Source organism: Halichoerus grypus, chromosome 1, assembly GCF_964656455.1.
Source record: "Halichoerus grypus chromosome 1, mHalGry1.hap1.1, whole genome shotgun sequence".
Classification (NCBI taxonomy): domain Eukaryota; kingdom Metazoa; phylum Chordata; class Mammalia; order Carnivora; family Phocidae; genus Halichoerus; species Halichoerus grypus.
In genome coordinates, this window is record NC_135712.1 from 68569062 (window position 1) to 68592366 (window position 23305).

The 23305-nt window shown below is 46.6% G+C and overlaps 1 protein-coding gene across 23 annotated transcripts in view; it reads left to right on the forward strand.

The window, feature by feature from the left end:
* Positions 1 to 23305, forward strand: part of KALRN (kalirin RhoGEF kinase) — a 642588-nt gene that overhangs the window by 569080 nt on the left and 50203 nt on the right. For 17 of the 23 annotated variants that reach the window (XM_078066810.1, XM_078066838.1, XM_078066842.1 and 14 more), the window contains 10 exons: positions 1443 to 1538; positions 11025 to 11155; positions 15193 to 15259; positions 16067 to 16170; positions 16354 to 16423; positions 16716 to 16802; positions 17535 to 17627; positions 18392 to 18442; positions 19309 to 19386; positions 22942 to 23127. In XM_078066810.1, the coding sequence (XP_077922936.1) occupies positions 1443 to 1538; positions 11025 to 11155; positions 15193 to 15259; positions 16067 to 16170; positions 16354 to 16423; positions 16716 to 16802; positions 17535 to 17627; positions 18392 to 18442; positions 19309 to 19386; positions 22942 to 23127 (963 nt within the window). The remainder of the gene's footprint in view (positions 1 to 1442; positions 1539 to 11024; positions 11156 to 15192; positions 15260 to 16066; positions 16171 to 16353; positions 16424 to 16715; positions 16803 to 17534; positions 17628 to 18391; positions 18443 to 19308; positions 19387 to 22941; positions 23128 to 23305) is intronic. The other 6 variants (XM_078066846.1, XM_078066853.1, XM_036071674.2 and 3 more) reach the window with 1 other exon arrangement.

Here is a 23305-nt window from a genome sequence, read left to right on the forward strand (position 1 = left end):
ATTTTATTTTCATAACTACAATTTTAATAGCTGGGGAGTATTTCCCTTATTTGATGTGTCGTAATTTGCTTGACCAGTCTGTTTTGGGATATCCTGGGTTGTTTCCAGTTTTTGCTACCCTAGATAACACTGCTACAGATCACTTTGTACATACAGCAATTGTTCTTTGGACTTCTGTCCTTGGGATAAGTTCCCAGGGGTGGGATTACTAAATCAAAAAGTTGATAGCTTGGATTTCCAAACAGACTTAAGCTCCTTTCCTGCATTCCCCAGAAGAGAAAAAAGAGTGTTGTTAGATCTCTCTTAATTATTATTTGACTTTGTTTTACCCCATCTCAGAAGCAAAGACCTAAAGTAACTCTTAAATTAGAAAAGTAGCTTCCTTTTTGAAACTCTTCCCCCTAACGTAAGGGACAAACTTGAAGCCAGAGCATGGCCAGGAGGTTCAGCTTTTTATCCCTGCGGTGATCAGTGTCAAAGACCAAAAGAGCATGTGTCCTGGGCCCTGGGAGCACAGTTGCCCTCTGCTTGGCTGTGCCAGGGGGGAAAGCTCATACGTGTGCATGCAGTGAACCATTTCTCTCCCAATTTCTTCTCAAGTAGGAGAAGGAAGATAAAAACCACCATCCCTCCATGAGGAGGATTCCCCAAACTGTTGACCAAACAGCCACATGAACCAGTCAGTCCTTCTTGCTGGTACAAGTGGATGGGGGGCAGGCCCTTGGCTTGAGCCTCCTTTCACCGTGAATAGGATAGTCCCTGGTGACTCCAACATGAAATACACAACTCCTTGCTAAAACCATTTATTACATCCAGGTGTTTCAGTTCGGGGGCCTTAGCACAAACAGCTATGTTTGTGGAGGTGTGTGTGGTGTGTGTGTGTGCACGCACATGTACGCACATGTGAGTGGGCAGGGTTTCTAGCTTCCCAGTCTTTAAGTGCTCTGCCCTAGAATTTTTGCTTGATACACACTGAAGACCTATATTTAAAATCTGTATTTAAGTAAAGCGAAGACAATTTCTCTCCTTTGGACACATTTGAGGCTAGGTTTATGGATTCCTTTCATACCCTGGAACAGCAATGGGCAGCCCTGTCGTGGCCAGAGTTCTGTCTGTCCCTCTCCCCTGTTGCTGACAGTGGGTGCAGCCCTTACCTATTGGCCTCCCAGGAACTCAGCAAACCCTGCCCTCAGCTCCTCCGGAGGCCTGCCTTAGGAGAGCCTAGTCCCATCCCTGCTTTGCTGCTGGCCAGAATTCCTGACAAGGGGTCAGGCAGGCCTGTCCCACACCCCCTCCTATCTCCCTCTGTGATCTCTTGCCTCTAGACATAAAGCTTTGCTTCCCTTGCCTGTCTTGAGCTGTGGACTTGCTGTTTTGCTTCCTAACTGCTATTCCTCATTCCTTGCTAATCTGCTTTTCCTTTGCTGCTCAATGTCTTGCAGTCCTCCTCTTTGCTAGCAGCCCGGCAGGCTTCCACTGAAGTACCTTCTGCTGCAGACCTTGTCAGTGCAATAGAACAATTGGTCAAAAGCAAGCTGGTAAGTGGGGGTCCTGGAGGCAGTTCTGTGTGTGTCTCACCTCCATGTGGCTCCCGGGGCCTGGCGTCTGTCTGCCATGGCCTCCTTTGCCCCTGTCCTCATTCCTCCTATAGGATTGTTTCTAGCTAAAGATGGTTTCCAAAAAACCTTGTGCTCCAAAGTCTTTTTAGCTTTTTTTTTTTTTGGAATGGGCATAGGCAATTAGTAGGCCCTTTTGGGATTGTGGCATTGATGAAAGGAAAAAAGTATCCAAGACAAAATAGCCTCCCTGTGAGCCCGGTCCGCTGACCCACAGGGATGCGGCATTTGGACAGTGACTGGTGTGTGTCTGGTTAGCCCTGAAGCTAACTTGGCTGCTGAGACACAGAACACGGATTGGGTCTTTGAAAGCATCAGGTAATTTTATTTGGGTGCCCTCAACAATTTTCTAGCTTGCAGAGTCTTGTAAAAGTCGATTGCTGATTATAACGGGGAGTGGGCAAAAGTGTGTAGATACCTCCCACTAGAGATTAGAGGAGCTGAGACATACCCCCATCATGGGGGAAAACTGAACTTACGCCCCTGAAAACTGGCCTAGCTTGTCACTGTCTCAGGGGCCGATCAGATCACTGCAGAGAAGGGTTATGCTCTGGCTGCTTTAGGGTTTGGGCACCATGCTGCTGAAAGAGCTCATTTTTGAATAATGCTATTCCTCTGCCCCATGTTTTTACACTGATGCGTATCTCTACAGGACGGCAGTTTGAAGCATTCTCCTTGCCCTTCACCCTCATCCGTGTCACTTGTTTGGTTTTTCCTGCAACTCTCATTAGCATAACTGTCTATGCTTCTGCCAGACCTCTCTTGGGCAGTTCTGCTTATCAGCACCATTTAAACCCTCCTCCCCTTGGCCCAGGAATTAGAGGAAAATGCTGGATGCCGTGCAGGGAACACTGCCCGATCATAATTCTGATTACAGTAACTCCGTCTTCAAATCTCCCAGCTTGGAGAATACTGATGAAATTTAACACATGATTTTATTCTTCTCCTTCTAAGTTTTCCTTCCTAAGTTAGAGAGAATATTTCGGCTGATGTTTTTAGTAACTGCGTCTAAAGGTTGTCCGTTTTCCTGCCACCCTCCCTGTCTTGTTGGCGGGAGTCAAGCGCTCTCATGGGCACTCCACTGGCTTTTCAAAGCTTGCCTCTCCGACCACTCCTCACTTGCTCTCCTTTCCTCTCCACACTGACCCCCACACCCTCCTCGTTCTCCAAATACTAACAGTGTTTTTCCTTAAAAGTCACCCTTTGTTTTTTTTCTTTACATTTTCCCTTTCACCACCTGAGCCTGAGCCCTGACCTCATGCCTGGACTATTGCAGTAGTTCCTCTGCCCAATCAGCCTCCCTCCCGGGCCTCGGTCTCCTGGCGGGTCTTCCACGACACTGCTATTGCCTCTCTCCTCAGTGAAGGCTCACTGCCTCCCTCCTGCCTCCATGGTCGTCTCTAGGGTGGGGGTGCCTTCAGATACCCAAGACACTTTACTGAGGTGCAGGAAGACGATTTTAGAATCTCTTCATCTCATCATTTAAAAATGATTTGGGGCATATTTTGTTACGTACATAATGATAATACAGTAGCATGGAAATACAAGTTATAAATAAGTTACATGTTTTGGCAATGTATGACCAAAATTATGTTTACTGATCGAGGAATATGATCAAAGTTTGGAAATGACTGGATAAAATATTCCATGGATAAAATCCACACTTATCCAATATTCTAATGCTTTGTAGCCAGCCTATGACCACTTATTTATTCCGGCTGATGAACTCTGCTCCAACCAAATTGTTTTCCTCGTGCACTTGGCTTTCCTCCCTCTGAGTTTCTGTTCATACCACCCTACTTCTCTTGAACATTCCCCCTCTTATTTTTGCTTATCTAAAGCATAGGTCCTTCAGGGCCCCACTGAAATCTCATCTGCCCAGAAGGGCTTCCCTGACTCACCCAGGCCAGATTTCCTGTGCAGTCCCGTGGCAATTACTGTGTGAGCCACACACTGGGGGCAGCTCTTAGATAGTTCTGTTGGGTTATTTGTTAAAGTATCTTAATCTTTTCATTATCTTAATCTGTGCAGCTTCCCTACCCAGCAAGATGATTGGTCATTTAGGACATGGATTTCCCCTCCTCCATTAGTACACAGGAGGCTTTTACACTCATACATCAGTAGACACTTATTTCCAAAAGGCTGTATTTTTCTGTATTTTGGATTACCTTTATCCTGCTATTACTGCTCACCTGAGCACTGCTGGGAGTCCCCACAGCCCTCTAGTTGTGTGATCGGCGTGTCTGGTGTTAAACAGGTAAGGGCAGATATTGAGAAGTCCCCTGAGAGCAAGTTTCCCAGAAGAGAGGAAGTGGAGGGTGTTGGTGGAGCAGATCAGCCCTGTAACAGGCCCTCAACAAACCTCTATCAGATGAGTGGTTGCTCTGTGGTATGTTCCCACAATAAGAACTTTAACTTCTTCTTCCACCAATAACTACTTCTTGAGGACCTGCACTGAACCCAGAATTATAGAGATTTCTTTGGCCAAACAAGTAAAACCAAGCCCATGTCACGGAGAGGAAGGAGGGAGCAGCAGTTTGGTTTCTCAGAATCTTTTCACCAAAATTTGATCCTTTGTCCTTCCCTCTGCTTTCTCTTTCCTCCCATCCCAGTACATACCCACTGTGGGAGAGCAATGAAGCAACAGTAGGTGGTTGTTTCCCCCAGGCATGTTTGAGAACCCCGAGTTGCATTTTTACCTCTGAGGCTTGTATTCCTATTCCTTATTAGCTCTTTAGCTGAGAAGAGGGTAAGACCTAGTACCTATGAAAGTTCCAGAGTTTTTATTTGACTGTAAGTACAACAGTGTGACAGCTGCCAAAATAGCCAGTGTGTATTCATAGGCTAGGTTAGTGAAAGTACAGTGTACAATCAAGGAAAGTAACAGCCCCATTGTCCTCAAAGTTCTTCAGCCCGTACCTGCCATGAGTAGTGTGAGTCATGTATCAGGTCCCGAACGCAGCATTCTCAAGTGTTCTTGAACTCAGTGGAAAGGCCCCAGGAGGTAAACCGTACCATGTGGCCCATATCATTTGAAGGAAAGTTGAAGGTACTGGGTTAAATAGGGGGAGAAGTTAGGAGAGAGAAGTCTCGTAAGAGCTGTCCTGAATTCATTGAGGACTGCCGTGGGAAAGAAGGGTTGGTCTCACTCTTTGTTGCTCTGGAGGGTGGAACCTAGACCTGTGGGTGGAAGTTATCTCAGTTCAGTATGAGATGAGGTAATAAGTTCCTTTCCAATTGACAGAGTCTGGAAATTTTACAGGAGCATCTAGCATACTTGGACTTTTATATCTAGGGCTTGGATTCTTTCTACTTTCCTTTTTGGTTGTTCCAGAGATAGCACCAAATTCTGCTCCACCCAAAAGCCTAGAGATCCCTGTGTCTCGGAGTCCCAGATCTGCCCTTGGTGCATTATGGTCACGTGGTTGTGACGGCACCAAGGCTTCTGCCCCAGAGTTGCTGGTAGGAAACAAGGGTAGGTGTTCTCCAGCTCACATACAATACAGACAAAAACCCTTGAAGCTCCCCTAGAACTCCTTTGACAAGTCCCTCTGGACATTAGTAGACACTTGAGTTCTCATCTGCCAGCCTTGGTCTTGAATCACTGCTTTTATTTACCAAGAGAAGATACCCACCCACCTCGCCCCAAATAGATCTCACACATTTTTTCCACATTTCGTATTAAGATACTGTCTCTAACTCCAAGCCAGGAATAAGGACTCTCCCTGCTTTCCCTGTGTGATTTTACTTTTTATTTTTTTCAGTAAACTCTAGCCCCCAACGTGGGGCTCAAACTAACAACCCCAAGATCAAGAGTCACATGCTTTACCGACCGAGCCAGCCAGGTGCCCCTCCCTGTGTGATTTTTAATAAAGCTTTTCCTAGACATGAGGATGGGTGGTAGCAGTAGTGGATATGTAGGGAATCAGAGACCTGGGTTGTAGTCCTGCCTTGGCTACTTATTGTGTAGCCGTGGGCACCTTACTTAGTCTACTTGTAGACTAAGTAGTCATAGACAAGTACTTAGTCTACTTGTACACTAAAGGAGAGCTTTTGTCTCCTTTATCAGCAGTGACGATTCTGTCCACCTGAATCTTATCTCAAAAGAGATACCATGATGATTGAGTAGGTGTGAATGTGCTTTGTAAAATGATAAGCAAGCGTCCTACAAATGTTAGCTCTTAGCCACCTCATCTGTGATCTGTGTTGTGAATGTCAGGGGAAGGGAACAGTGTCATCCCTTTCTTCCATAAACACGTCCTGGGCCATGGGGACACAGTATTTGTCAGCCAATAGACTAGTGGTTGAGTGAACAGGGCAGGGTGATAGCTTAACAATCTATGTGATTTGGTTTTATTCCTCAAGTTTGAGGAACAAGAGCTTCCTGGCCATGTGAAAAATCTCACATGTCTCTCAACAGCCACAGGATTTCACAGCCTGCCTGAGATGAAAGATCAAGTGTCTAGAAAGAACGCCTCCTGTCTGAGCCCTTGTCCTCAGGTGGCATGTCACAGTGGTTCACTGGGCTTGGGATGGTACCAATGGCCCCTTGACTGATAATCCTCTGCCTTTGGGGTAGGGGCTGGCCGGGATTGAGCTCTTGTTCAGTCGACCTGGTGGCCTGGCATCCTAGAATGTGTCTACCTGCTTCAGCAAGACATCCTTCCCTCTGGTTCTCCTGCTTTGATAGCATTCACCTCTCTAGTCCAGCCCTGTGAGCCATGGAACACGACTAGGCGAGGCTGCATCTGTGTGTATGTATGCTTTGCTCTCCTCTAGATGAATTAGCCTGCTTCGTCAGTGGCAAGGTAGAGTTAGCCGAAGTTAAGAGCCCAGAGGAGAGGAAATAATGGCCACATCACACCCATGGTGGAAGTGTATGTTTTGAGGCACTGGGTGCCTCTGGCCTCCCTCTATGGAAAAGGTTCCTGAGCTTGTTGAAATAGAAAAGTTTCGATTTCCACCAAAAAATTTTTAACACCAAGTCACAAACCTGAAATGTCATTTGCCTAAACATGACATTTTCTACTACTCAGTTATCTTCTTCCCCATCTCCACCCTTAATGTGCCTGGAAATGATTCTTATCTAGTACTTTTTGTCCAGAGAATATTATATAAATTTTTAGAACAGGGTGGGGAAGCTAAGAGGTTGGTGTGGTGCCTGGTGCTGGACCAGCACCCTTATCTGTTGTTTTTTCAGATGACCTTTGACCTCTCCCCCAAGAGAGGGTAAATTCTTAGAGTCCTACTATGTGCCAGCTCTGAGATCAAGCACAGAACCTTCCTTAATGGAGCTCACACCCTAGGGTTAGTGCTCAAAATGCTCTCCTGCCTGGACTGTTGCAACATTTCCTCCCTGACTGCAGTCTGACATCTCTCTATATGACTATCAGATGGATTTTCTTTTCTTTTCTTTCTTCTTTTTAAAAAACTTTTTAATAGTTCTTTTTTTTTTTTTTTTTTACTAATAAAAGCAATATATGCTCATTCAGGAAAAACTGGAATAAGGACAAGGGTATAAACACAAATTATATCACTGATAATATCATCATCTAGACATATTCCATGCTGAAATATTGATATATTTTCTCCTAGGCCCTTTTAAAAATAATGTAGTTAATTTGAGTGTATAGAAAAGTGAAGTCCTTTTTTCCTTTACTGTCATATCGGAGACATTTTCCCAAGTCATGAAAAGCCCTTAGGAACATTAAGACTGATCTTCCTAAAACTTAAATCCAATCATGTTAATTCCCTGCTTCAAACCCTTTCATCAATGGTTTTAGAAAGTGAAGTCTCTACTTCTTAATGCGGCACACAAAGCTCCCTATGATGTGTCCCTGCATACTTCTCCAGGGTTGTCTGTCTCACTCCTCCCCTCTTCCCTCCCAAGTGCTCACTCACCCTAAGTCACACAATATATAGTCACTTGCCACCACCCCCCACCCCTCGCCCCTTTCACACCCTATGTTCTACCTGTGTGGGCTGCTTTCAGCTTCCCAGGCTGCCCTGGGTAGGTACAAGCCTTGATCCTTTGCTCAGAGTGCTGCTCCTGCCTGGAATGCTCTCCCATCAGGGGACCCAGTGAAATCTCTATTTCTCAATACTCAGTTCAAGCATTGCCTCTTCCTTTCCCTCCCCTCTCCACCCCCTCTTCCCCCAGAGAGCAGCCTACTCCTTTTTTCATCCCCTTTGGTGCCTCTTCCATCTAGAACAGCATCCATGATAGCTTAGATTATGGCGGGGGACGGGGGGGTGCAGGTAGGAAGCCAAATAGTATTCATCTTCATTTCTGCAGTGCTTGGCAAGTATTTAGCATGTAGTAGATGCTCAATGAATATTCGCTTGAGTACAAACAGATGATCAGTCGCAGTACTGTAATGACTGGTGTGCAGGGGTGTGTAAAGGGTGCTTATAGGAGTCCTGAGGAGGGGCATTTTATGGGTGTGTGATCCACAATCCAGCAGATAGGAAATGTGTTCATTTTTAATGTGGGGACAGCCTTCCTCTATACTTAGTCTACTGCTTTGAATCCTATTTGCATTTCTGTTCGTTGGCCTTGGACCAACAGGAGGAACTTTTGTGGCCCTCTCCTTGTGCACCTTCTCCTTTGCCTGCTGAGACTATTGTGGCCTGAGCCCCGGGCAAGGCAGAAGTCCTCCCACTACCCATCAACCCAGCCACCGCTGCCTGCCTCCCATCAGGAGCAGCACAGACAGTGGCAGGTCGCCCCTAGTTGCCCGTGGCTGGGACCCAGGATCCCCACTCCAGCCCTGGTAGCCAGGTCCTCAGAGGGAACGGCATTTGAGTTAATAAGCATTGATAGCCAACACCATTATGAGGCAGATTTCCCAGACTACAGCTTAGCCAGACCCTTTCTCTCTTCTTCCTCTCTCACTGCCTCTGCCCTGCTCACCCCCTTGCAGAGAATCATTCCCCAGAGATAATTTGGGCTGCTTTGCTCATAGGCAGGAAGATATGGAACATATTTCCCTGTGTGGCACTTCGGACTCCTCAGATGTCCTTCATTCTAGAGGGTTGGAAGTGGACATGCCAAGCTGGATGTTGCACAGGAGAGCCTTGTAGGCAGAGATGTAAGCCTTTTTGCCTGGGCCTTGCAGTCAGCATCCTACCAGCCAATAGGCTGCAGAACAAAGGCTGTAATAGGACAATGGGACAAGGAGGAGGGGAAGTAAAAAGCATGTAATCAGATCAGTCACCAGCTGGGTCCATCTGCCTGGGAGCCTGTCTCTGGCGATGGCACCAGGGAACAGGTCACATGTCTTGAAAAGCCTGCCTGTCCACTGGCTTGTCAGACCCCAGCACCAGGCACTCTCATTTCCTTAATAACTGGTTACAGATCCTGAATCTATAAATTTAGCTAAACTCTCCTTGACCTTTCTGTATTTTTAGCCTATGCTGCTTCTCAGGATAACAACTTCCACGGTTGATCACTTGTCCTGTAAAATAACTTCATGACAAGTTAAAAGAAATTCTCTCTCTCGAACTTGAAAGCACTATCTTCTTAATTGGTTTCTGCTGTTGGTAACAAATTCATGCTTGGCCCTTGGTACATTTTGTTGATTTGGGGTAGAGTAGGGGAAAGAAGGTTGACATCTCTTCTCAGCTTTACATTTTTCAGCTTTAAGTCTTTTTTTTTTAAGATTTATTCATTTATTTTATTTATTTATTTAAAGATTTATTTATTTATTTGAGAGAGAGAGAGAGCACAAGCAGGGGGAGCAGCAGAGGGAGAGGAAGAAGCAGGCTCCCCGCTGAGCAGGGAGCCGTGGTGGGACTCGATCCCAGGACCCTGGGATCATGATCTGAGCCGAAGGCAGACGCTTAACCGACTGAGCCACCCAGGCACCCCTTATTCATTTATTTTTGAGAGAGAATGGGGGAGGGACAGAGAGAGAGGGGGAGAGAGAAATCTCAAGCAGACTCCCTGCTGAGCATGGAGCCCAACGTGGGGCATGATCCCACAACCCCGAGATCGTGACCTGAGCCAAAACCAAGAGTCGGACGCTTAACCTACTGAGACACCCAGGTGCCCCTCAGGTTTACATCTTAATTATCTACCACCTGTTCTCATATAATGAATGACCAGACACCTCATTTACTTTTTGTTTCATTCCCCTGGACTTTTCCTTTTATTTGTCCTATCTTGAAGTACAGCAGCTACGAGAATTTAGACAGATACTCCGACTGCAGGCTGTTTAACACTATGCTGAAGCCTTTTGTTTCTCCCACCCTTTTGGATACTTTTTGATCTTTGTGACTTTGACCTTAAGGCTGATGTTTTCAAAGACTTCCATAGTGAAGCCTTTCCTTTGAGCCGCTGTTGTAAATAGGCCTCTGTGTGGGTAGTTTGGATTAGACTCCCATATTTGTTTTAGAGTCGCTCACCTTGACCTTGATCTCCAGGCTTACGGTTTATCCACATTGCTTCTGCCATGTTCCATAATGAAATGCTAAGTGTCGCTATGTGATCTTTCTTTGAGGACATCTGTAAAAATGCTAAGATTTTTTTTTTTTTACATTTTTACATATCCTTCTTGTTAACAGCTTCAAGGGGGGGAGAGCTCATCATTGTAGAATATTTTTAATTTTTCAAGGGATTATACAACTATTGTCTCGGTATATTCTTTAGAAATCTGTAGAAAGGAGAGATCTGATTTGAAAATTGAAAAAAACTGAAGCATGCATGGAATAATTGCAGCTGTCTCACTTAAGATCATCCAGTGATAGCAGATTTGGGGTTAGAATCCTTTGCCTTTAACTCTTTCTAGAGTACTGTATTAATACCTTTACCTTGTTTCTCAATCCTGCAGCACCTTAACTAAAAGAAATTAAAGGGATTCATAAATGAAAGAAAACCCTTGGTAAATAACCTTAGCAAAGATATTTTTAGGAAAGGCTAAATCTATTGACCTCTTCCTGTCTGCATCTCATTGGCCTCTTGGGGAAAAAAAGTATAGCTGATTTAACAAACAGGAGTTTACCCAACTAGCTCTCCTGTCGCTACCCTTCCCTTATCAATTGGCATTTGATGGTCCCACAACTGATTTTCTTTTCTAACTGCTTCATTAGCGTAGAATTGCAATGATTAGCTTTACCTCTGTAGCTCTTACCCAGATACAAGTCACTTTGACAATTTTCATTATGTCGGGCAATTGGCAGCACATGACGGCAAGTTCATCCTGATTGCCTGAGAAGGCGGCAGCTCTGGGCAGTCTGCTGCAGGGAGAGGAGAGTACCTGGCTTTCTGGCACTTGATTGATGTTCGGTGAGAACTGCCTTGGCTACTGGTCTACCAAGTTGGCTGCTGCTAGGCTGGAGGGGACACAAGGGCCTCCAGATGACTTTTCAATGTACACTTCCCTAAGGCTGTTTTTCTTCTCTTTTCAGAGTCTAGAAGGAGGCTCATACCGGGGAAGCTTGAAAGACCCTGTAGGCTGCCTGAATGAGGGGATGACCCCACCCACACCTCCTAGAAACCTGGAAGAAGAACAGAAAGCCAAGGCCCTGAGAGGCCGGATGTAAGTGATTTCTCCAGATTCTACCCTAGTGCACAGGTGTACAATGGGTTAAGGTTGGAGGAAGTTTGGGGAGGATTACAGAGGGGTTCCCCACACTGTATTTCCACTGATATCATTCATTCTAAGTAAAGGTGACCTAGATCTGTACAGTGTACATTGATAAACAAGGCACTGCAATGGCACTGACTTTAAGAATTTTAGGCTGAAGTATTCTCTTGGGAGATAGCAGCTATTACTGACAAAGTGTGGTTATAACCAAAGTCTGCTAGAAATTTAAAACATGTTGGGGCACCTGGGTGGCTCAGTCGTTAAGCGTCTGCCTTCAGCTCAGGTCATGATCCCAGGGTCCTGAGATCGAGCCCCGCATCAGCCTCCCTGCTTAGCAGGGAAGCCTGCTTCTCCCTTTCGCACTGCCTCTGCATTCTCTCTCTCTCTCTCTCTCTCTCTCTCTCTCTCAAATAAATAAATAAATAAATCTCTTAAAAAAGAAATAACACATGCTGATAAAAGGAAAACAACAAAGTGCAGGAACTATGGGACTATTATTGTGGTCCCATATTAGAGAATCCATGATAGAAGGTCTGGTAGAGTTTCACCCGAGGAAACATTTCTCAGAATGTAGGGAAGTCACATGTAGGAGAGGCATCTGTTGTACCAGCTGGCAGAGCCTAGCTCCACTCCTTTTCTAATCGTTTAATTTTGCATCTGTTTGTGGACTTAGCTCCAAGAGAATGTCTTCAATTTTTTTTAATAGTTGGGGGTAAGTAAAATTCACATTGCAGCCCATTTCACAAAAATCCATATTTTATGCAAGGTTTGAGTTATCCACCCTGATGTCAAGTCCGTCTTCTGTCATTTGAGATGATCAAGAAGATATCAGATACCATTAATGCAAAACCACAATTCCTCCAAAAGTTTAATTTTCCTGTTTTGGGTTTGACTCCATGTTGGAAGGAGAGCTTGATGAGCCTTGGACGTGGCCTGGTGTGTGAGAGATTGTAAAGCCCAGAGAACTGGTCCCTTTGCTAATGAGTCTGTCCTTCTCCCTCAGACTCGTCGTTCCTTTAGCCTGGTCACAGATATGAGGATTAGCAAAAATCAGTGAGGCCAGGCCCTTCTGTTGCCTGGAAACAGGCAAAGTGAACATTTATGAGTTTCTCTCCCAGGAAACAAAAGTAGAAACGTCATAGCCAGGGCCTGGCCTCAGAGCAGGGCTGTCACCTCATAGTGGAGCTGGGCAAGTGTCTCTTCAGTTCCAAACTTACCCCTCAACTTTATGGGTACTCAGGGGAACCCCAAGAATGGAATAGAGGTAGAAAAATACCATCCCTAAATGGACATTTTCTAGGACTTGTACTAAGCTGCTTCTCTTTAGCTTCTCAGGGTTGTTTTTACATAGAAGAGGCAGCATTGGAGCCGATGTTCTTTGTCAAGCCAAGCAAAACTCAGATCAGGGAGGAGACCTTTGGGGTAGCAGGTGGTCCTTGGCCAAGCCTGTCACTGCTCTTGTCACTTTGGTTGAACAGGCCCATGAGCAGTCATGTAAGCTATTGTCCTGCTTCCAGATATGCTGTTGTCTGATTTTGCTCCAACAGACAAAAGTTTATTGCCTCTTTTGCTCTCTTTACCCATTTATTCTCCTCCTTCTTACTCTTTTGCATGACCCCACAGCTCTCTGCATCCTGAGCTATCCTGAAAATCCAGCTGTTACCAATGTCTCATTGCTCTTGCTGTAACTTATGGCCATGATGAAAGAGAGGATATATATACATGTCTAATTGTGAACTCTGTGTGAGGCGAGAGGCCAGGGAGTTGGGGGGCGTGGGGGAGGTGAGGTACAGAGAATGGAGACTCAGTCCAGACATCAAAGGGTTAAATGAGAGCTCCCTGAAGAAAAGATGAAAACAAAGTTATTTGTCCAGGACAAGAAAAAAGCTGAGAGTGGGCTTGATTGTTTTCCAGTTTTAGCGCCTCATTGATTGAACAATAGGTGTTGAACACCTATTCTGCACCAAGGTATGGGATATATCAGTGAGTAAAACAAGCAATGACAACAAAAGATAAGTCCTTGCTCTCATGGCAAGTGTACACTGTAAAGGGAGAAATTATACAGTAAACAAAATAAAAATAAATTAGTAAATATGTTAGAAGCTGGAAAAAGAAAAAATAGTAAGGGAGATTTGGAGTATAGTTGAGCCTGTGTTGCAGTTTTAAATGGTTCTGACATTTGCACAAAGACTAGAAGCAGGTAAGGAATAAGCCATTAGCCACGGCCATTAGCCATGGAGGGAAAGGGTTCTTGGCTGAGGGAACAGCCAATACAAAGCTTCTAAGAGATTTCCTGTGCAAGACCAGCCATTCCCCACCATTGTGAAACACAGAAGTTAGAAATAGGTCTGACCCATAGCTGGAAGAAGTTTAATTGGACCAAAGAATAACATTTACCTTGTAAATAACCTTTACTAATAAGAACCGAACATTTGTTAAAATGCTTTATTATCAGTTCAATTTATTTGGCAATTAATCATGTACTGTCTTGTGCTGCATGTAACTTAAATCTTTTATGGACGTTTTCAGAATGTCTATTAATGTGCCATGATCTCCCCAAGTATTTCATCAGGCCTTCAAGGGAAATGATGCCAGGCCCACTAGCAGCACCTTGTCTAATCAGTCCCCTTCCCTAGAGGCTGGAAAGCCCAGGACAGCCCTCAATCTGTCAGCAGATACCATAGGATAAAAATATCGCCTAGAGACAGGGAGCTGGACTTCATCTCCAAAGGGCCCTCCCAGCCCCCAATTCCCACTCCCACTTTCCTGTGGGTTTCTGCCACTTTCCTCCAAGTAGTAACGTGGGCCATGCTAAAGATATATTTAAATGCTTTTATTTGGCCTTGCCAGTTCCTTCCTGTGGCCTATAACACATGATTGTGGATTGTGTATATTGGAGAGAGGAAACTGGTTGGAAGTACTGGACATGCTGATAAAGAAGCATGTGTTCCTTTTTGCTTTCTCCCCATCACCCTGAGGCCCAGATCCGGGGATTTGTTGGCTTCTCGTGCCGTATAGATCAAGAATTTCAGATGAATTGCTTCCTGGGTTCAGAACAGTTACAGCCCTTATGCTGGGGTCCGCTTTGGACATCCCAGAACTCTATCCCTTCTGCCACTTGGGCCAAAAATGCAGTTGTGTGGTTCCAGGCAAAAAAGCTAGTAGGAGTCAGACTCCAGTAAGCCGCACGGCACCTAGCCTGCTCCCGTGCACAGCCCTGAGTGTTTTATGTCCAGCTCTTTACTCTCTGGACAGAAAGAAAGAGAAATGCTTGGTTTTGAGGTCTCAGGGACCCCAGTGAGCCAGTCTGAGTAGTTTGCCAGGCAGCAGGCAACAGTGAAAGAGCAGAGTCTTTGGACTCTGGTACAATAGGTTCAGATCCCAACTCTGCTACGGACTTTGTCATCATGGGCAACACAACCTCAGTATCTTCCTCTATAGAAAACAGGGCTTACACTGCCTCCCTTGATATAAGCATGAGAAATTCCAGATGAAGCGCTGGCACAAAGCAAATGCTCCGAGAGGAGGAAATCATTAACAAGAAAGAAACTAAGAAAGCAAGGGTTCTTGTACACCCCACATCTGTGGGGGAGAGGGGAGGCTGCTGCATTGAAAGTTGTGATTATGGGGTGTCTGCAGTCAACCTTTCTGGCTCTGACTGGGGCTTTTGCAGGCCGGTTACCAGGGACACCTATCGGAATAATTGTAGCTTCTGTATCTCAAAGGCCTCACTTGATGTTGGTGTCTCTGAGGCCTCAAAGGTTGGTTATCAAGCAAATGTCTTTCTCCTCTTGGTAATCACAGAATGGAGTTGGAAATGGAGGAAGAAAATCTCATGGTGAGCCCTTGGCCTCAAAGCTTTCATAACTCAGTTTTGCCAAAATGTCTTGTCATAAAAGTGCCAAAGTAACTTTCCTGTCAACTTAAGTGTGAAGATTTCTTGCTTTACAATGAAGAGGAACCCTCATTGTTCTTAATCTCCTGCTCAGGTTTGTCCTGAATGAGCTGGTACAGACAGAAAAGGACTATGTCAAGGATCTGGGGATTGTGGTGGAGGTGAGTATGTAGCTCAAGGTGGGTCTGCAGTCACCTAACCAGAGGCATGTTGGACCCTATCTGGGCCCAGGTGTTTTTAACTTGTGGGTTATGTGCAAATACTTCTGTGTATTTGCAGAAATGAAACTAAAAATGACAATAGATCAAATGAAATATGTAGGTTTTTTTTTCTTTTCTCCTTGAAATATCATGAGAGATTCAGAGGGAGATGGGGTCCCAAATGTTGCAGCATCTGGGGGAGCCTCTTGGTTAAAGCTGAGTCCTTTCACCTTGTTTTAGGTGACCAGTTACTCTCTCAAGAGCTCTTCCTTGGCGTTTAACCATATGGACATATATTCTTCAGAGCTATGAGTCACCATGGGCACAAGCAGGGCACTCCTAGTGAAACCTTGGGGCTTAGAGTCTCCTTAGATTTTAAGAAGAATGTTATGGCTACCAAGAGGACAGACAAAGAAAAATCCACCCATAAGACAAGACTGACAAGTCCACAGTTAAGAGTCAACTTGGTGGTAAATAAAACAGCGCTCTTCTTAGGGATTTACTTTAGGGGCATTTAGATTCTTGGATGAAAAAGACTTTCTCTTAAGGGGGCTGGAGACAAAGAAAGGGACCTAGAACTTCATCAGAGTTGTGTCTGTCACTCTGCATGGGGTGAAGTCCTGGCTGGACACCGAGAAACCACAGAAGAGCTTGCCCTCAGACTCCTGCAGAGAGGGGGCATTTACACGGGGGGGCTGCGGTACATGGGGCTTGGCAAGAAAGCTTTCTCCTGAAAATGCCCCGCTGACCCCTGCCTCTGCTCTACAGGGCTTCATGAAGAGAATAGAAGAAAAGGGTGTCCCTGAGGACATGCGAGGGAAGGATAAAATCGTGTTTGGAAATATTCACCAGATTTACGACTGGCATAAGGAGTAAGTGCCACGTTGTCCTGAGGACAGGGCATCCTGCGAATCCAAGACCCTCCTATCCTCCCCCTGCAGCTGACCTTAGGGGTAGGGTTGGGGGAGAGTCTGGTGTCATTTATCTCCTCACAGAGAAATAATACTGTTCTGAAGGAGGTGGCTTCCTTCCCTTATCCCCCTCCCTCCTTTTAGTTTTTTCCTGGCTGAACTGGAAAAATGTATCCAGGAGCAAGACAGACTGGCCCAGCTCTTTATTAAACACGTGAGTGCTTCCCTGCAGCCTCTGCACCGCGCCCCTCCCCGCATGCCTTCGAAAATTCCTCCTCTCTCCCGCTCTTCTCGCCACTTGCCTGCCTTCTCGCCCCTCTCTGAGGGCTTTTTTTTTTTTTTTTTTTTTTTGGTGAGATGGGCTGTTGCCTACTGCGTGTCCTCTTGCGTCGGTGGTATTTAACTGCCGGTGTCCCCAGAGCGCGGGGCGTGGGGGCCGTGGTGCTCTGAGGCGGGGCCCGCGGGCGGGGGGCGGCCGCCTGAGCGCCCGCCGTCTGCCTCTGCAGGAGCGGAAGCTGCACATCTACGTGTGGTACTGCCAGAACAAGCCGCGCTCCGAGTACATCGTCGCCGAGTACGACGCTTACTTCGAAGTAAGCTGCTCGGGCTTCGCTGAGACGGGGGCGGGGAAGCAACTCGGGCCGAGGCAGCCGCAGTCCGAAAGGCCAGCCATCGTCCAGCCACAGCTCCCCCCCCACCCCCCACCCCCCCAGCGCTGGGACCCCTTCCGGGGAGCCACTGGCTTGGCTCAGTTCCCATGGCTGGAGCCGAGGCGGCCCGGCGGCCCGTGTGTGGAATGACGGGGACACGCTTCAGGAGCTCGGTGCCCCCTTTCCGGGACCGTCCCCCGCGCAGGCCCGCCCCCCGCTCCTCAGTCAGGCTGTCTGCTCCCGCTGCCGAGGTTCCGTCAAGCACCTGCGAGTGTTTGTTGTGCCCCAGGCCGGAAGCGCTGCTGGGGGGGAGGAGAGAGAGGCAAGGCTGCGCCTCGGGAAGAGCCCTCAGCCGACTGCTCGCAGATCTAGGAGAAGCCCTGCTGACGTGACCCTGGAGCAGCAGAGGGAACGGAATACCCGCTCCGGCGGGTCTCCCAGGGCCGGAGTGAGAGGACGCTGGGTGGGAAAGTGCCCGACCTGCAGAAGGGGGCCCTTACGTGTTGTTCCTAACACGTTAGCAGCTGCGTGGGCAACTCTCCCTCTCCCCGGCCTGAGGGTTCTAAAGCTTCAGTAGCAAACGTGAGGGCCTGTCCTTCTCACCTTGCCCCCTAATCCCCAGGACCCCAGTCCTTTGGCTCCTTTTTCTTCTAACGTAGCTCCCTCGTGTTCCAGGAGGTGAAACAGGAGATAAATCAAAGGCTGACGCTTAGCGACTTCCTTATCAAGCCCATTCAGAGAATCACAAAATATCAGTTGCTCCTCAAGGTAAGAGAGCTGTGAGCCTGAGTCAGGGCCGGAGAAGGGTCTTCTCAGGCTGCGAGTTGGGGAGCAGGTCAGCGTGAGGCTCTGTCTCCACCACACCTTTCCCGTGAACCAGGGGGGCGTCTGTGGGCTGTTACCTTGCCTGTCTGTTACTTGTGTCAGCTCTGCCCCCAAATAAATCGCACGCATGTCATTCCTGCCTTTAAGTTTGGAGGTTAGTTCATTTTCTTTCAATGCACTCTCTTTGTCACCGACTCGGGACCTTTACAAAATAAAAAATAGTAACATAAAATCAGAGTGACCACGAGGAGGAAGAAAAGCCAAGGCAAGGCCCTGGAAAGCTTAGATGAGTAATACCTAAAATTGGATCATATTTTACTTTTTAAAAATGGTTTAATTTGGTTTGTCTTACAGAATTTGAGGTAAATGGAAGAGAGAGATTGAGCTTTCCTTTCTCCCAGCCTTTCTGGACATAACCCCCCCTCTCTTCATGCTTACAGTCTCCCTCTCACTTCTTCCCTCCCTCCCCCCCCCCTTGCTTTTCCCACAGCTTTTAATCTTTGAGTATTTGGGGGTTTTTCTCCAGTTGTTTCCAATATGACTCATAAGTTCATATCTCAGCTTCTACAACGCACTGCCGTGTCTGTTGGGGAGGAAAGTTGTCTGGGTGTCATCGTAGGTTTTATGATGCTGGATTTTTAATAGTGCTCTGTTTTCCTAACTGATGTCACCATCCTGCACCCTCCCCCGCTCCCCCCACTTGCTAGGACTTCCTGAGATACAGTGAGAAGGCTGGTTTGGAGTGTTCCGATATCGAGGTGAGTCTTCTGCTTGCAACACTGGCTGTTCTCGGCGACAGCGTTAGATGTGTGTCTCTAAGGGAGAAGAACTGGCTCTCGAGGACCAAGGGTCCAGGCAGAGTCCTCTCAGTGAGAGCCCCTTGCAAGCAGCTGCTCGACAGGATGGGGAATGGCAAATAGTAATGAACACTGAGTGTTTTTCTATAACCCGAGAATTCTGTCCTGGGACAGACCAGAGTTTCGCCCCACTCGTGTTCTCCATGTGGCTCCAGTGACATGGTGGGAAGGGGGGGCGGGTATTTGAGTCCTCTAACATCCTTCAGAGATTCAGTGTTTCAGTGTGCAGTTTCATCCATGAATCCAGGTACCATTTGAGTTCAACACATAAAATACCCTGTTTTCACTCCCTCCCCTACCCCTGAGGATTACTCCCTAAGTGAAGTCCTTTGAGACAATGTCACCATGGGGATTATTATAAGCCGGAGAGGTTACAGACCATTCTGGCAGGTTATTTTAGGTTAAAACGTATAGTGTTTCACAAGCCAGGCTAAGCTGTTGCTTAGGCAGCCAAGAAGCAACAGAGAGAAGAAAGAAAATACGAGAAGGAAAGAGAATTGCTAAATAAAAGTGGGAAGGAGGAAAAGGCTGGCTGGGTAGCCTCCCCACATGTGGTCACTGATTCACATGGGGCCCTGCACTGAGGACCAACACCCCAACAGAAAATCCCATACTGCTCTAGGAGTGAGCTCCATACTGCTCTACCAGTGTCCTTTCCTAGAATCAGGGAACCCCTAGGAGGTCCCTGTCTTCCAGCACAGAATTGCCCTAAGCTTCCTGCCCGAGTGCTCATCCTGCTCCTGAGCTGCTATTGTTCTCTCCCGCAGAAAGCCGTGGAGTTAATGTGCCTTGTTCCAAAACGCTGCAATGACATGATGAATCTGGGACGCCTGCAGGGCTTTGAGGTGAGCCCTTAAGGAATGCTTCCAAGCCCTCTCTCTTCTGGACAGCAGGAGCTGGGGCAATGAGGCAGCTTCCCTTTGAAGCCCTGTGCCCACCTCCTCTGCCGCCTCCACTCACCATCTGTGCCTTCATGCCAGGCCCCTCTGGCTCGTGGGCCCAGAAGATGTATCTATTTAGGATGTCCAGTAATAGGGCAGTCAGAGGAAGCTACAGAGCAGTCCACCAAACTGGAGTCACAATTCCAAGGGGGTTGGAAAGACCCAAAATTCCTTATAACTGTGGACCTGGCAGTGACCTCTTTGCTTTGCTTTCTTGCTTGGGACGTGAGTGCGGGGAATGTGAGGGAGAGTGGGACTAGGGGATGGAAGTAGCACCAGAGGGAAAATGGAACACTTTTTCTTTTTCTTTTTCTTTTTCTTTTTTTTTTTTTTGAGAGAGTGGTTCTAGGTCTACATAATGGCTGGCTTTTTAGTTAAATGAACATTTAAAGCTTTAAAACGTGTGCATATTTCTATTCTTTGAAAAAGAGAATCAAGTCTTAGGAGAAACAGCTAGATGTCCCCAGAATTTTGGCTTCATTGAATAACTAGTTTGCTAGGGCTGCCATAACAAGTCCCACAGACTGGGTGGCTTAAACAACAGAATTTATCATCTCACTTTTCCAGAGGCTAGGAGTCCGAGATCAAGGTATAGGCAGTGATGGTTTCTCCTGAGGGCTGTGAGGGACAGATCTGTTCAATCCTGTCTCCTTGGCCTGTAAATGGCCGTCGTCATGTTCACATGGCATTCTTCCTGTGTCTTCACACTGTCTTCCCTCTGTACATTTTTCTATGTCCAAATTTCCCCTTTTTATGAGGACACCAGTCATGTTCAAGTAGAGCTCACCCTAATGACCTCACTTTAACTTGATTCTCTCTGTAAAGATCATGTCTTCCAATATGGTCACATTCTGAGATACCTGGGGTCAGGACTTCAACATATGAAGGGGGTGGAGGTGGAGCAATTCAACTCATAACAGTGAACCTTTGAAGAAAAAATGGACTTTCCTACCATAATCTTGATAAGTGGCTGCCATTAGTTCATATCCAAACCTCATATGCTAAGTACATATAATCTGTTTTGGATATTAATATGATAAAATTGGAACTGACACAATTATTGACTGGCATTTAATAATTGTTGAACCCCTTAGAGAAAGATGTGGATCTTCTCATCCTGTTTCCTGGTAATTCTGCAACCTAAGATTTTATTATTTCTTTCTAGAGAAAAGGGGTTCCTAGAAGTTGAGATAATAAAGAAATAATAGTGTTCCCCCCCACCCCCCCCGGCTAAATTAGGATAGAATAGAATAGAATAGAATAGAATAGAATAGAATAGAAAGAATAGAATAGAAATAAGGCAGAGTGGTCTATAAGTAAATTTAGGAGATGCTACATTCAGGTTTGGGTTACTGAGTTGGATTCATAATGTTCTTGAGCCCAATTCTCTTGTCCTCCTTGCCCTCCCAGCCCTTCCTGGTGTCCCTGTCTGCCACTGCTTTGTTCCTGTGACCAGGAACTATGTGGAGGTTTTTCTTTACTGTTTATTTTTCATAGATTCCCGGTTCTCTGTGGTAGACCTGAGGCATTAGAGCAAGCAGGGGTTTGCAGCAGAAATATACCCTGAGTTCCTTTTTTTTAAAGATTTTATTTATTTATTTGACAGAGAGAGAGACAGCGAGAGAGGGCACACAAGCAGGGGGAGTGGGAGAATGAGAAGCAGCCTTCCAGCTGAGCAGGGAGCCCGATGTGGGGCTCGATCCCAGGACCCTGGGATCATGACCTGAGCTGAAGGCAGATGCTTAACGACTGAGCCACCCAGGTGCCCCTATACTCAGTTCTTACAGCTTTTCACTAGTCATACTGGATGAAGTTTTACACTTTTTCCCTTGGGGCTATGTTAGGTCTGAAGCTATTCTGAACAAACCAAGTAATTCCTTTTGCTCTTAAGCCTTGATGTCCACAAGTTTCTGAGGAGGAGTCTGGCTTGACTTTCTCTGGGTCTTTGGAGGCACTGGCCCCTGACAGGAAATCAGCATCTGACTGTGCTAACGCGTGTTAGACTCCGCAGGAACTGCGTTGTGCATGCACACGTGTGTACACAGAAGGCCAGACACAGACTGCAAAATTATCTTCTCTTTTCAATCAAGCACCACCATCTCCTTTTTCTATCAAGTCTCAGAGAATCTGCTTTGCATTCCTTCAGCTAATTAAGAAGGACCATGAACATCCTCTGTCCCTTCTGAAGTCCAGGGCTTTGGGCCTGGGAGAAGTTTGCCTCCTCACTTAGATTCTCTCTCTTATAAATCCTCTAGCCTTCCCTTCAGCATTGGCAGGGTTATAATTCATGGGTCAGGCTCTTACGTAATGTTAATAGAGCTTTTAGAGCTTTCCTGGCTAGCTGGTCACTGGCTTAATATTAACTTTGGACCAGGGTAAAGATAAGCCTGTTTGGCTGGTGACCTTGACAGTAAGGAGCCATGATCCAAGCAGAGGGCAGGTGTTTCTCGGGAATAGAAAAGAAAAATGACCCCTGTGCTGGGTACTGTTTGGAATAAGGCATCATGTGCAGAGAATGGCCCACATTTTTACTAAAGGGCAAAAGTCATCACCTGAGAGAGTATGGTTCAGAGGAGGCCCTCTAGCTATCAGATATCAGGTGTCAGCGTGTTCTTGCTGCAGAACAGTAGGGAAAGCAAGGCTCTCCGATCGCATCTGTGAAGACCTGCTGGGTTGGACCTCATTCCCTTTGAAGATGTGAAGATGTCTCTGAAAATCAAACCAAATAGGCTCCCCCTATGTAGGCTGGCAAGTGGCCTGCTAGCTCAAAGCATTTTAAGAAGGATCTCAAGACCCAGAAAAATATCTACCAGCTTGTAAAACATGGACACCTGTATATGGTACTCCAGCTGTACCTGTTGATCGGTCGCAGGAGACTAAGACTTCAGAATTAGACTAATTCTAACTAAGACTCCATCCTCAAATAATAGAAGGAGATGAGAGGAGCCCAACTCATTAGATTACTTGCATTCCTGCCTACATCACTTCCCTTGGCCACAGGTTGGTTCTAGGTTCATGACCATAAGAGTACCCGAGGTCCTTGGCCCATGCTGCAAGGGAGCCAAGCAGACAACATTTCTCAGAGCTTTGAGGACAGAAAGGCTACAGGTGTCACCCACTTTCTGTTGTCCTTTTAATAAAAAATAAGAAGAGCCAGGATAATTCCTGAACATCTTTCTAGCTAATGATTTTATCTTCCTCCCTTCTGGCATTTTCTTAGAGCTGCTTCTTTCCTAGTGGTTTCCTAGCCTTCTTTCCCTCCCCCTCCCCCCCCCCCAGGGCTCTGTGTCTGCCCCATCTGAATGGATGGGTCCTAATTCAGTCTCTTACTAGTGTCCTGAGGCTTTTAGTGTCAGGTCTGCTATCTGTGTCCTCAGGGGGGCCAGTCTTGTAGGCCCAGAGGGCTGTGGCCCCCTCCCCGTTTTTCACTTCCTTCACCCCAGCACTTGCTTCCATCAGGGCACCCTGACCGCGCAGGGGAAGCTGCTGCAGCAGGACACGTTCTATGTGATTGAGCTGGACGCAGGCATGCAGTCCCGGACCAAGGAGAGGCGCGTGTTCCTCTTTGAGCAAATCGTCATCTTCAGCGAACTGCTAAGGAAGGGATCACTCACCCCGGGCTACATGTTCAAAAGAAGCATCAAGGTAAGGCTCCCAGTGGGGATGACCGAGGGCAGGGAAGAGCCAGTCCTGGGAGCTGCTTCCCAAAGACAGAGACCTGGAGTGAGTATGGATTCAGAACGTTGACAGTCTTTCAGCCAAAGAAGCTGTGGGTGTGAAGATTAAATATTTTGAGAGAAAGAGACAGGCTGAGAGCAGGTCC